Genomic DNA, 15,179 nt, shown 5'->3' on the forward strand with positions numbered 1-15,179 from the left:
ACCACGATGAAGAGTGGCCCCCACTTGCCGCAACTAGAGAAAAAAAAAAAAACCCTTGCACAGAAACGAAGACCCAACACAGCCATAAATAAATAAATAATTTTAAAAAAAATTAAAAAAATAAAAGTAGCTCACTTTTGTGAAATTCATGGAGTAAAATTTCCCATACTGTACAGATAAAAATAAATCCTATCAGGGATGAACTGAAATATAAGGACAGGGCTCAATCTGTGACACAAAGATTATTACAATCAAAGTCTACAAAATAACTATATAATTTTGAACTAGATCCAACTATAATTAAATGATTATTATTTTTGTTTAAAGAAGGATGATCGTGTAGCTGCTTTTCTATATGTGCAAATTCACACAGTGGCATTAGCTGTATTAAGGAATAAGTGTGGGGAAAGGTGGACAGGGGAAAATCAATCAGGACAGGCAGTGTCAAGACAGAAGGTTAAGAAGGTGTTAGCTTTAAGCTAAGTTATTGAGTTTCTAAGTGGGGTAGATACTATCCATTTTGCCTGGGGCAACTAAATCCTTGAAATATGTGTTATTGATATACACTAGAAGAACTACTCCATCTGAAGGCTATACATAATAGAGCTTTGGATGGCATTCTGGATAGTAAACATTACTTGGAAAAATTCTATTCCATACTAAAGGTACATGCTACATTTTGTATGGAAACTGCTTACTGCAAATGAAAGTGCACTCATGTATATCTGAAACAACAGGGTGTTTGAGGCAGGAAAAGGGGAGAATCCAGATGTGAAAAATTATAAGGCTCTTTAAAAAGTTACAGTAAAAAGACAAAAAGGAAGACTAATCCCCCCACATCCCAAAAGTGAAGGTAAATTGTTATCAATGTAAATTAGGTTACTGCAAATTTAGGATGCTAATTGTAATACCCAAGGTAACCACTAAGAAAATATCTAAAAAATACACACACACACACACGCGCGCGCGCGCGTGTGCACGAAGGGAATCAAAACAGTATACAACAACAAAAAAAATCAAACAAAAAAGAAGGCAGTAGTAAAGGAATGCCAAAAAAAGCTGTAAGACACACACAAAAACAGAAATAGCAGAAGTAAGTTCCTCCTTAATCAGTAATTACTTTAAATGTGAATGGATTAAACTCCTCAATCAAAAGGTAGAGACTGACAGAATGGATAAAAAGCAAAATCCAACTATATGCTGTCTACAAGATATTGGCTTTAGATAAAAGCACAAATCGGTTGCAAGTCAAAGGATGGGAAAAAAATATTCCATGCAAATAATAACCAAAAGAAAGCAGGGGTGGTTATACTAATATCAGGCAAGACAGACTTTGTGTCAAAAACTGTTAAAAGAGACAGGACATTATATACTGACAAAAGAGTGAATTCACCAAGAAGATCTAACAAGAAGATATACACACTAGACAACAGAGCCCCCAAATATATGAAGCAAACACTGACAGAACTAAAGAGAAATAGTTTTACAATAGTAGTTGAAGTCTTCAATACCCTACTTTCAATACTGGATTGAATACCTATACAGAATATCAATATGGAAATAGAGGACCTAACACTATAAACCAACTAGATCTAACAGACATATATGAACATTCCTCCCCAACAACAGCAGAATACACATTCTTCTCAAGTGCACATGGAACATTCTCCAAGACAGACCATATGTTAGGCCACAAAACAAGCCTCAATAAATTTAAAATGACTGAATTGTGCTAAGAATATTCTCTGACAACAATGGAATGAAGCTAGAAATCAACAACAGAAGGAAAACTGGAAATTTCATGAATATGTGGAAATTAAACAACATACTCTCAAATAACCAATGAAATAAAGAGATCTCAAGGGAAATTAGAAAATACCTAAGAAGATGAATGAAAACAAAAACACAATGTACCAAAACTTATAGAATGCAGCAAAAGCAGTGCTCAGAGAGAATTTTATAGCAATAAATAAATGCCTACATTAAAACGGTAGATCTTAAATCAGTAACTAACCTTACATCTTCAGGAAACAAAATGAGAAATGAAAGTAGGATCATTACCACTGACCTTACAGAAATAAAAAGGATTATTAGAGAATACTATGAACAACTGTATGCCAACAAATTAAATAACCTAGAAGAAATGGACAAATTCCAGAAGCACACAAAAATAAATACTGATATTAGGGGTTTTTTCACAGCTTTTTCTGATGATCATATATTTTTAAGTCAGTCCAGCAAATTCTCACAAAGATTTATACAAGTGAGGACCTCAGCAACCATAAATAGTTCTTCCAAAGTTCTAAATGAAGCAGAAAGGAGAGAAAACAGAATGATTTCCTCTAGGAAATTTACCGGTGGTAGAGTGGCTGATCTTCCCTAGATTGCTTTTAACCCATGTGTAGGACATCATGACAATGACCATTCTTGCAAACTCAAAACCTTATAAGGTTACCCATATACCACATTGTACAAAATCTACCTATGAACATTTCTTGATATAGGGGGAAAAGGTTATCTTTTTCAACCCTCATTACCCAATAAATTTGTTCTCCATCAAAACCATAATGCAAATAAATCTAATGCTTTCATCTTGATGATGGCAAGTGATTTGGTTCACACTACTAGGGATAAGATAGGCTATTCTTGCATTTAATTTCTTATAAAAGTGGTCAATATCAATAATGAGTGGCACCAATATTAGCACTCAATGCAATCATTTAACTTATTAAAAGGAACAGGAGTGCTAGCAGAGAACGGATCACTGAAGAGAACACAGCTATCCAATATGTTATCCCTTCTAACATATCCTCCCTCCCACTCAAGAGCTTTAGGAGGAGAAGCCTCAGTCAGAACAGATGCAAATTTCAATGTACAGTGACACAGAAGCTTTGGATACCATTTGAAACCCTATTTTATTTGTCATGTAAGCGTATCTAAATAAGGCAAATTAGGAATGAGACTTTTATTTTCTACCAATATGAAATATGTCTCGACCATTTCCTTGAAAAAATATACTTAGAATATGAATCCATATCAAAAAACTACCTTTAACACAACAAAGAAGAGACAGAAGAGTTTGTTCTTCTTTAAGGATTTCCTTTACCTTGTAAGTTGTCATTCGATGCTGAGCGATTGTAGTCAGTTTTTCTAGAAGGCCTCGTAATCGCTCCTGTGTTGCATGGGAGATCAAGTTCACAGCATCAGAGTTAAGTTCTGTAATGTCATGCTTTTTACCTGTGGAAGCAGAGAAAATCCATTACGTGTTTTAGTAGTGGCTGATAATTGAAATAATTAGCACAGCAGGTATTCTGTTCCCCCTGGAAGTCATACCCATTATGAATAAAGGTTTGGAGATTATGATTTTCCTGGTAAAGTCACAACTTCAAAGATCTTAGACATTACATTAATAAAACCTAGCCTGAAGCCTCAGAAAATATAGACATTGTTTCACTTAGCCTCTAGACTCATTCTCCTTGCAAGGTCATTTATAGGACAAAGTTAATAAGAACACAAATCAAGTCTAGTGTTAAGGGAGGAAAATGGTAACTGCAGAAATCAGTGCTGTATTCTGTTAATTTTAGTCATTAAAAAAATAGAAAATTACATTTTGCCGTTTGACACTGTTAACATTTTATGACATTTATTTCAGTTAATTCAGATTGTGAGCCTCTGTTAATAACTTGTCTGCATGACACACCTATACTCCTTTTGTCCACTACCAATCATGCTTATTTTGCACTAACTCATGTTCCATAAGTTGACCTGGTAATTAATTTACAAGTTGAAATGGTTTCAAAGCCTCATCATTTTACCCATCAATTTGAAAAATTTCTCTTTCACTATATCTCCTTCCATAAATAAACCAAACTTCTATTCTTCCTTCTGCTAACTAAAGTTTCAGGAAAACAATTTGGACCACATACCCCAAAGCAGAAGCTCATTTATAAGTCAACCTTATCAGTTTTTAAATAGTAATTCTCCAGCTCAGTGAAACAACCTGTATCATCAGAGACCTAACTCTAAAGATACAGGTAATTAGGTAATCTCATTTAAATGAGCTTTTAAATAGTGCTATTGTGTTTGTTTTTAACATATGTATTTATAGAAATTTAAAATATATTATTGTTTGATTTTGCACTCTATCTGAAACATACTCATATACTCAAAGTGTGAATGAGTATTGCAAAAAACAAGCTTTAATTAAAAGCTAACAATTCTTAAACACATTCTTTGACATTATTCTATAACAAATGTTAAACTTCATTCAAAATGTGGGCTATAGTAAATCACACAGGAAAACGATATAAAATGATTCAGCTTCTCCTATAACAAACCTTCAAAACAAAGCAGTTCATTACTTTGTAGCAAAAATGAATTAATCACCAAGTTATGATTCAAGGAGGGGGAAAACACTGAAAAGTCAAATCTGCTTTACTAAAACATCAGCATAAACAAATAGTGGGAGCCTTCTATAGAAGGAATAATGCAATTTCAAAACAATCCAATGATTATAATTAAACATAGAGTATATAGAGGATGACATGCCAGTTAATTCTTAAAGAAAGTGAACATTTAAGAATATATAGGGTTTGGGGAGAAACTTTGAAAATAATTTCATATGTATTTATAAAACAGAAACCTATGCTAAAGAAATATCCGTATTTTTAAAATACTAAAAATAAACAAGTGCTGGGAGTTGCAATCAATTCCAGGGCTTAGTGAACAATCAAACATTCTAATATCTTCACTAAACTGATGATAAAACATAACAGAGTTACAAGTTAAAGTCTCACTTTAAAATAAAACACTCCCTTTAGTAAAGTCACCATTAACTGTTTAAGGCAATCTAGTAGGTGTTTGCAAGCTTACTATGTGATTTTTACAGAATGTCTGTGTAATTTAATTTAGGTAATTAGCAAAAAAGGAAGAACACTGGCATGTTTACTCCTCTAACATATTCAAGTAAGAAAATCTTCCTCCCCAAATTCTTTGGGTTACTTTATAATTCCTGTTATTAAGAAATGGTCTTGGTTCTGATCTGTTCTGTAAACATGGAATTTTATTATAAATGAAAAAATTCCTAAAAATATATAACTCCATTCACTCTATGGTTTTTGTTTTTGTTTTAAAAGCTTAGGTAATTTAGAGGGAAGAAGTTTTGCAATTTTCCATCATATTAAATGACAAGTTGGTGTTTTACCATCAAGAACTGAAAATACAAAGAGCTCTCCCCAGAATTCTCCTTGAAAGCAGAGGTTAGCAAACTAAATCTGGTCTCTATAGATAAAGTTTGATGGCAATACAGTCTTTTCTATTTGTTCATATGCTGTCTACAGTTGCTTCTGTAACATAACAGCAGAGGTAAGCAGTTGCGACACAGACTATATGGCCCACAAAGTGGCGAATATTTATGATCTGGTCCTTTGCGGGAAAAAATATTGTCAATCCCTGTCCTAAATGATGGAAAATGCTCTGTCAAACTAAAAATTTTCCTATCATATAATCAAGGTTTAAATCAAGCTAGAAATAAAATTAAGGAGAGGGGCAGGGAATTGCTAAAACTAAGTATGAATCTACTTCTACTCCACCAGAGTTCTAAATAATTATATGGCTAAAAGGAGTTAAAACACCAGTAAATTTCCCAAGCCATCACAGAAAGATATTTGCTTAGGCTTATTCCAAAATTAAGGAACCGTCTCCTATACAATACAAAATACAATGCAAAGAAGAAAACGAAAGAGAAAGAAAGAGAGGGAGGGAGGGGAGGAGGAGGAGGAGGGAGGGCTGGAGAGGAGAGAAATCAAACAAAACACAAGCAAACAGCAAACAAACATTTTACAATTAGCTCTTTTGAATTTCTATCCCTTTGAACTACTGTAAATTCTAGTTTTTCAAGATAAAAGAAGGATAACATATAACCAACTTAAATTAGAGGTGAAAAAAGTAATAATCTGAATAACATACAGTAGGAGCTCACATATTTCTTTATTGAGTAATTGTGAAGTAGACTTAGAATATGTAATAGTAATGCATTTTGAAGTCCTTAAATATACCATGGATGTATCAAAAATCTGAAACCTTCACATTTTTGTGTTAGGCCTTCAACACAGAATGTAAAGGTTCTTAGTCAAGCATACTAAAAGGTCACTGGCACTGGCCCCTCAAATTGGACATGGGTGAAGGAAGAGAGCTAGAGGAGACTCCAATAAGTCCCTGTGTCAGGACACAAGAAGTGAGATAACTCACATGGCAACAATCTCTCTCCAATCTGTCTCTTTTTTCAGTTATCACTGCAAGTTTGGTATTAAACAACAACAAAAAAGCTGTTTGGCTCCAGAATAAAACTGGTATGTTCTCTTCCATTTCCTTTCACATACTTCAGGCCACCCAGCAACTACTCCTGGCCAGAGAGAACTCTGATATTCTAGTTTAGTTCTTTTACGGTATGGATGCGTTTGAATTTCAGGGTTGAGATGAGGAAAAAGGGACTTACTCTCATTGGCTATTTCTTTATTTCATAAACACAAACTTGTAACAAGTTACATGCCTAAAGCCCAACCAAGGAAGAAGAGCACAGAAAAAAATAGTATATCATAAGCATATATTCATTTTTTACACATCTATTCTCCCATTAAGATGAATAAAATATTAACTTCTATTATCTACACCAGAAACCATAGGTTACATGATTTAAGTTACATTAATAATTTTTAAAATAAAATACTTTTTTCTATAACACCCATGAAATCTTGATTACTTCCAGAGGCTTTTTTAAGCCTCAGAATTTCCAGAAAAACCAACCCAGGCTATCTCTTTCGATAACATTTTCCTTGGAAGAGACAGTCCTATCAGGTCAATAATCATACTTACCAATGTCTAAAATTCTCTTTTGTAGAGCTCCAATGAAAAGAAACGGTTCATCTTTACATGACTGAACAAGTGTGCCCACCAATTCAGAGTTTGTTGCTAAGATGCAGGCATTTTCTTCACTAAGGTTGACCCCTGCCATGGAAGTCACATCATTGATGTCATCTTCATCTCTAATAGAAAAAAAAAGAAAGCTTTCAGTGGTGGTGGTATGTGAATGAGTGATTTAAGAGAGCAAAGATGGCTTCCCTGGTGGCGCAGTGGTTGAGACTCTGCCTGCCAATGCAGGGGACACGGGTTCGAGCCCTGGTCTGGGAAGATCCCACATGCCGCGGAGCAACTAGGCCCGTGAGCCACACTTACTGAGCCTGCGCGCCCGTGAGCCACACTTACTGAGCCTGCGCGTCTGGAGCCCGTGCTCCGCAACAAGAGAGGCCGCGATAGTGAAAGGCCCGCGCACCACGATGAAGAGTGGCCCCTGCTTGCCACAACTAGAGAAAGCCCTCGCACAGAAACGAAGACCCAACACAGCCATAAATAAATTAAATAAATAAATAAATAAATAAATAAATAAAAGAGAGCAAAGAATTATAGATCTCTCCTTATAACTAAAGACATTATTTTACTCAATTTATCTAAGCAAGAGAAGTAAAGCACGGCTATCTTTCCGTCAGCCTTTAAAATTCATTGGTGTTTCTAACCACTAGTGTACATTTAATATCAGAAAGATGAATCAGAAGCAACTTTAGTCTCCTAGTGCCCATCTCTCCCGCTCTCAGTTTAGTAAATAAGATACTCTAAGAGGGATTTGGAAGTTATACTAAGTTATCCACAAATTGCGGGTAATGAAAGAATGAAATAAAAACAGACTTCTTTGTTTTCATCCAAGATGATTTAAAAACCCCTCAGATATCCCCAGTGCAGTCCACTGTTCCACTGAGGAGCAGGAGAAATCCCCCAATCCCTAAAGGTCCATACCCATGTAAAAGCCCTTGAGAAGAAGCTTTCTAGACTAGCTATTCTGAAACCATATGGTTAAAACTAGTTTTGTTTTTACGCTTCAGACTTTTGGTGTGCTCCATCTGTACCAACTGAATTCATTAAACCACCTCCTCAAGCAAGTGGCTGCAAAAGGCTTATATTTAAAATATAAAATTATACACACATATGTAAAAGACATACATATAAAAACACAAAATATGTTTGAGCTCCTTGCATTGTGCCAGCAAAATTAAATAGTTGCTTTTATCTAATAGAATTGCTACATGGCTACAGTACTAAGATGAGTATATATGTTTAAGGATAGAGAAGTGAGAGATAAAAAAACTCAATTTCCCTTACGGCATTCTTAACACCCTGTAATAACAAGCATGTTACTGATCATAACTCATGTACCAATGCATAACATAATTTACACAAACATGATTATATAAAAAACATATTGTTTCTATTTATTGCATGGGCCAAAAGATAGATCACGTGGTTTCATGTCAACAGATTTAAATTATGAACCTCCTTGCGGTAATGCATTTATGCACAAAAAAGGGAAATAAAGTATAACTGTCAAGCGCTCAAGATACAAAGGCTCAGCTTTAAAAAGCAGCATGTTAGGAGTGAGAGGGAAAGAGCCCCTACTCACACAGGTATGAGAGGTTCAAACTAAATGAAAGAAAGTTAAGTGCTGGACATAGCAGTTGCAAGTGAAGAGAAAGAACAATGGTCTCACAATCTGAACACTATATTTAAGAACCTAACATTAAAAGGTGTGTCTCTGTAATGAAGAAAAAAAATTTAATTAGTATCTCAAATCAACCAAATGAAACACGCAATATAAATAAACTGTATGGGGACTTCCCTGGTGGTCCAATGGATAAGACTCCATGCTCCCAATGCAGGGGGCCCAGGTTTGATCCCTGGTCAGGGAACTAGAGCCCGCATGCCACAACTAAAAGAGCCCACACGCCACAACTAAAGATCCTGCATGCCGCAACGAAGATCCCATGTGTTGCAACTAAGACCTGGCACAGTCAAATTCATAAATACTTAAAAAAAAAAAAAAGAATCTATATGAAAATGGTTGGACTCCACCTCATCAAATGTCACAGAGGTACTGTCAGAGGGATGGTATGCTGAGAATGGTTCTAAGAATCAATTTACCAACTATGTAAACAAAGACGTATTCCAGAAACATCTAAACATTTAAAGTCTAAAGTGTAAGACGTAGAAAATGGACATGAGGACACGGGGGGGGGAAGGGTAAGCTGGGACGAAGTGAGAGAGTGGCATGGACATATATACACTACCAAATGTAAAATAGATAGCTAGTGGGAAGCAGCTGCATAGCACAGGGAGATCAGCTCAGTGCTTTGTGACCACCTAGAGGGGTGGGATAGGGAGGGTGGGAGGGAGATGCAAGACGGAGGAGATATGGGGATATATGTATATGTATAGCTGATTCACTTTGTTATACAGCAGAAACTAACACACCATTGTAAAGCAATTATACTCCAATAAAGATGTTAAAAAAATAAAATAAAATCTAAAGCGTAAGAACAGTAGAAACCATAAACCTAAAGGTGGACCAAGATCTGAGTAAAAAAGTATTTTAAAAGGTCTGAGTAAAAAATATTTTAAAAACCCCAAGTATCAAGAAAATGAAAAGACAAGCCACACAATGGGAGAAAATATTTGTAAAAGACGTATCTGATAAAGGACTGTTATTCAAAACATATAAAGAACTCTTAAAACTCAACAATATGAAAACAAACAGATTAAAAAATGGGCCAAAGACCTAATAGACACCTCACCAAAAAGATGTGCAGATGGCAAACAAGCATAAGAAAAGATGCTCCACATCCTATGTCATCAGGGAAATGCAAATTAAAACAATGAGATACCATTACACGCCTATCAGAATGGCCAAAATCCTGAACACTGACAGCACCAAATGCTGATGAGGGTGTGGAGCAACAGGAACTCTCATTCATTGCTGGTAGGAATGCAAAATGGTACAGCTACTATGAAAGACAGTTTGGCAGTTTATTACAAAACTAATGATCCAGCAGTTACACTTCTTAGTACTAACCCAAAGGAGCTGAAAATTTATGTCCACACTAAAACCTGTACATGGATGTTTATAGCAGATTTACTCTTAATTGTCAAAACTTGGAAACAACCAAGATGTCATTCAGCAGGTGACTGGATAAATAAACTGTGGTAAATCCAAACAATGGAATATTATTGAGTCCTAAAAAGAAACGGTATCATACCATGAGAAGACTAGAAGAAACTTAAATGCACATTATTAAGTGAAGTAAGCCAATCTGAAAAGGCTACATACTGATGAGTCCAACTATATGATTTTCTGGAAAACGCAAATTATGGAGACAATAAAATGACCAGTGGTTGCCAGGGGTTAGCAGAGAGGGATGAATATGCAGAAAACAGAGGACTTATAGGACAGTGAAATATATAGTATCTGTATGATACTATAATGGTCGATACACGTCATTACACATTTGTCAAAACCCACAGAATGTACCACACACCTAGTGAACTGTAAGGTAAACTATGAACTTTGGGTGATAATGATGTCTCGATGCAGGTTCATCAATCGTAACAAACAGACCACTCTGGTGGGGGATGTGGATAATGGGAGAGGCTGTGCATGTGCTGCCATTTTCTACAACGTCCAAATCAATTTTTTGCTATGAACCTAAAACTACTCTAAGAAATAGTCTATTTAAAAAAAAAAAGGCCAAGTACAAATCGATGAAAAGTCAGTTCACTCCAAAAGAGAATACCAACCAGTTACTTAACACCTTTAGGACTCAAATTTTTCTTCCTCTAAAAAATAAATAACTTAGATTAGGTACTTTCTAAGGTCACTCTCAGCCACTTAAAAGAATGAGGCAGCTCTCTTTGGCCAGACACAGAACAAATGCCAAGGTGTATTGTGAAGTGGGAAAAAACTAAACAAAACATAACAAGGTATAGAACAGACTGCACCTTGAAAAAAATACACACACACACACACACACACACACACACACACACAAGCATAACATATCTCTGGATGCACGAGAAATTCTCCTCTGGAGAGGGAAACAGGGAAGCATGGATAGGAAAAAGATTTCATTTATACCACATCATACTCCCTTCTACCCTTTGAATGTTGTAGTGTATACACAGATTACCCAATCAAATGGTTAGTGATATTTTAAAAAATAATATATAAATAAACAGAGAAAGAAAACTGGAGACAGAAAAATATTATGAAGTTTAGACATATGGCCTCATCCTTCCTTTAAAAAAAATCAGAATTGTTTAAGGTACACAGGACATGGCCTTTACACACATGCACACAACACTGATTGTTCACAATCTCAGCTGTCTGCCAGGTACACAGGCCCTGTAAACTGCACCCTGCTTCCACAGGCGAGTTCCCACATAGCCCCTGCTGAAATCTCACATACAGACTGGAGAGACCAGTACCAGGCCTCCTTACTACCAGTACCATGCACAGTACTAGAACTGAACAGAACTCATCAATGAGGAGACTGCCCCATGTCTTTTAGAATCTTCTTGCAGCCCTTCTCTGAACTAAGAAGGGAGCTAACCACCCAATAAGATTTGTTCTTGCCTACCCACCCCCCCCAATTTGGCCCCAAGCTGAACACAGCTCCCTCTAGTTCAGCTGCAGGTTGCTATGGTTACAGAGGGCAGCAGGAATGGAGGAAGACCCCTACTGAGGGAAGAGGAAAAGGTACCACAATAAACAGTACCCGAACCACTTAAAACTTCCTCTAAGAAAGGAGGCAGACTAAAGGAAAGCAAAGACAACACAGTGTTGTAGCAGCATTATTGATAAGGCTAAATATTGTAAGATAAGCCAAGCCAGTAATAAAGGCTTTGATGCTGAGGCGTATTTGTGATTCTGGGTTGGCTCAATTTTAAAGGAAAAGAAAGTGAGAACCTCCAAATCGCATCTTCAAGTCTTCTGGTCTAATGCAGTATGTCTTTTAACGAAGGTGCTGTGAAAGATAACCTGTTTCATTTTAAAAGACATACAAAAAGGAAATTTAATAGTGCCTCAGTAGAAAAAGGCTTCCAACTCAAGATTCTGTGGGGAGTAATAGGTTAATATGCAAAAATTAAAGTAGCATTACCCAATTATCATTAATACCATGCATTTTGGTTTCTGAAACTGATCTAATTCTTTAGCTTTTTATAAAGTTAACCATTGCTTGTGCCTACCTTCTTAAATCTCTTCTACCCTCTTAAGATCTATAATAGCACCAGACTAATTTTTATATAGTAGAGAAAATCACATTACTTTCCTATTCAAAAACATTTCATGATCCTATGAGCTCAACCTGATATTCAAGGCCTTCCAAGTAATGACCTTAACTTAGCACTCTTACCTCCCATTCCTCACCATAAAATAGCTCCTACTGATTCTGGCTTTCCTGTTCTAGTCTTTAGCTCCTCTTGCTTTATTATCTTTCAGCTGTCAGTGCCTTATCTATATTCCAGACCTACTTCAAATGCCTACTTTGGAAATATTGGTTTAACTTATCTTTATACTTTTAAAGCATCTGTCCAATTGCTACATCTTTTGAACTTCCAAGGGTACATTTTGTCTCTATTATGGTAGGTCTTACTCTGTCTTCCAATAATCAACTATTTGCCTTATACTTCAACCAGACTAATTTTATTGATCATATTAATCACTTTCATCACCTATCGCTTCTAGCAGAGTAGTCATAAATGGTACTTAAATATTTGAGGAATTTGTATGTGCTCAGAACAGCGTGCTGTTTATCTGTGACAATGTACTGGGAAGTAGAAGAATGGTAGGTAAAAAAGATGAGTCAAACTGCCTACCGTGAAATCCTGACTCTGCCACTTACTGTGTATATGAAATAAAGCAAATTAATTAACCTCTCTAGGCCTCTCTAGTAAAATGGAGACAATAACATTCCCTACATCTGAGACTGAGGATTGAAGGAAGCAATCATATCACGAAAAAAGGAGTTCCTTTAATATATAAAGAGCTCCTACAAATAACTAAGGAAAAGACCTAAAATCCAATGGAAAAATGGACGAAACATAGAAACCTTCAGTTAATGAAAAATTTTAAATGACTCAAATATAAGATGTTTTACCCTACTCATAAGAAAAATGTAAGATACAATTTTTCACCTGTTAGATTGGTAAAGTTCACAAGAACATGTGGAAATATGATACCTTAAGCTTTGTTGCTCAGAGTATAATTTGTTAATCCAACTCCACTGAGAGTTATTTGACATTATCTAATTTAAAATGAATAAACTGCTCTTTCTAGAAATTATGTGAAACGATAGTCATTGCAACTCTGTTTTCCGAGTACAAAACACTGGAAACAACCTAAATATCTATCATTATGTAACTTTGTTAAAAACATCAAATCACAATGATTATATACTGATACTGAATAATCTGCAAGATTTATTACTACTAAGTTGTAAATATCAAAATGGGTTGGCCAAAAAGTTCATTTGGGTTTTTCCATTACATCTTATGGAAAAACCCGAACGAACTTTCTGGCCAACCCAATAAAACATCATGTATTGTATACTGCCATCTATGTTGAAAAGATTCTATCTAGAGAGATATGCAAGAAATTGCTAACAGTGGTTGGCTCTAGGCTGAGAACCTGGGTAGCAGAGGGAAAATGATGCAAGAGAGAACCTTATTTTTTTCCCACCGTATATCCTTTTGTTCCTTTCGAATGCTATACAAAATGTATGTATTACCTAGTCAAATAAATATATAATTTGCTTAAAAGGTATAAACAAAAAATTTTTATTTTAAGAAGATCAAGTTCTTCCTTTAGGTTACTAATCCCTGATAAAATAAGGTTACCTTCAATATTCTTTTTTCACCACCCTTGGGCATAACCTCGCTACGTTACCACAGCCAGCTTACAAACCCTGCTTTCTTCCTTCTATGACTTTTTTAAAGGTATCTTTCCTCATGGGAAATTCCCTTTCCTCTTTTTAACTCAAACACAGCATAGGATATTGCAGTATTTCTCAAACTTCAGTGATTTTAGGAACTACTTACGAGTATATTCCTTCGCAGTTCATTCAGCATGTAAGCACAAAGATAATTTATCCTAAATCGCATTTTACTATGAAAAAATCTGGCTAAAAACTATGAAAGACTTCACAACCTCATCTCTAAGTCTTCATTCATGTAATTTCCCTGTGAGGAATGTTTAAGAACCTAATTTCTAACAAGATTTAGCATAAGGCAACTCCTTCAAGAAGATTTTTTTGTTGTTGAATTTTAACCCTAGATTTAGAGTTTATCTGGGCACAGCTCAGAAGGATGTTTCTTCCCTGTCTCCTGACTTTCCAAGATTTTGTCACCAGAGACTGTTTTCTTTCTCTTTAAGTCCTTGCTTGAATGATTAATCATCTATATTATGTCATACTCTATATAACAAGTGTATATCATTGATACACTTGTATATGTAAGGACAGACTCTTAATAAATACATAATGAAACAATTAATTACATATGAAGCAAGGTAGAGCACAAGTTTAATCTATACTAGAGAATCTGATTCTTGCAATATGAAAAAATGGGACATTAAAGTTGGTGGAATAATATTATCTGTGCAAACAGCATGTAACCTTGTCCTATATTATTTTCTAAGTGTCTTTTAAAGCAAATTTTTAAAAAAACCTCTTAATTCCTAGCTGTTAAAATACCTTCTAAGTTATATAAGTATATATTAATATACACATATATGTATTATTCATCCATAAATATTTTATTATTTCTCTCTAAAATATAAGGACTATAACGAAGACCTTAACCATAAGGCATTATCACCTCTTCAAAAAATCAACAATAATTCCTTATTATCATCAAATAGCCAGTCTGTTTAAATAGAGTTAACTATACAAACATGCACAGGTACTGTAATATTTATCACTTCTGATTCTGAAGTACAAAGAATAAAACACAAATCTCTGGCACCCTCTGGTGTTTAAACACTATATAGCTTCCCTTATTCGTCCCAGATGTACTGACAAGCACAACAGAAAATATGACTTACACTGGGAAAAAGTCACAAAAATGTTCTTTTCAGTTAAACAGGTAGTTTTGAAAACACAGGCAGATATCACTCTGTTATTAAACCTCATCCAGTTAAGACAGGATCTAATGCCATACACTATTACCTCCTCTTATTTAACAAGAGTCAATATTAAGGGTCTATTTTAAGCTTCATTTTAACAGTAACTGAAGTGATATTA

The 15,179-nt window shown here is 35.2% G+C and overlaps 1 protein-coding gene across 2 annotated transcripts in view; it reads right to left on the bottom strand.

The window, feature by feature from the left end:
* The window catches only part of TAF4B (TATA-box binding protein associated factor 4b), a 113,914-nt gene that overhangs the window by 52,840 nt on the left and 45,895 nt on the right, over nt 1-15,179 (bottom strand). Inside the window, exons 10-11 of one of the 2 annotated variants that reach the window (XM_061169318.1) lie at nt 6,953-7,043; nt 3,107-3,172 (exon numbers count right to left, since the gene is read on the bottom strand). In XM_061169318.1, coding sequence (XP_061025301.1) covers nt 3,107-3,172; nt 6,953-7,043 — 157 coding nt within the window. Of the gene's footprint in view, nt 1-3,106; nt 3,238-6,873; nt 7,044-15,179 lie in introns of both variants that reach the window. The other variant, XM_061169317.1, reaches the window with a different exon arrangement.

Source organism: Eubalaena glacialis, chromosome 15 (genome assembly GCF_028564815.1).
Source record: "Eubalaena glacialis isolate mEubGla1 chromosome 15, mEubGla1.1.hap2.+ XY, whole genome shotgun sequence".
NCBI classification, from domain to species: domain Eukaryota; kingdom Metazoa; phylum Chordata; class Mammalia; order Artiodactyla; family Balaenidae; genus Eubalaena; species Eubalaena glacialis.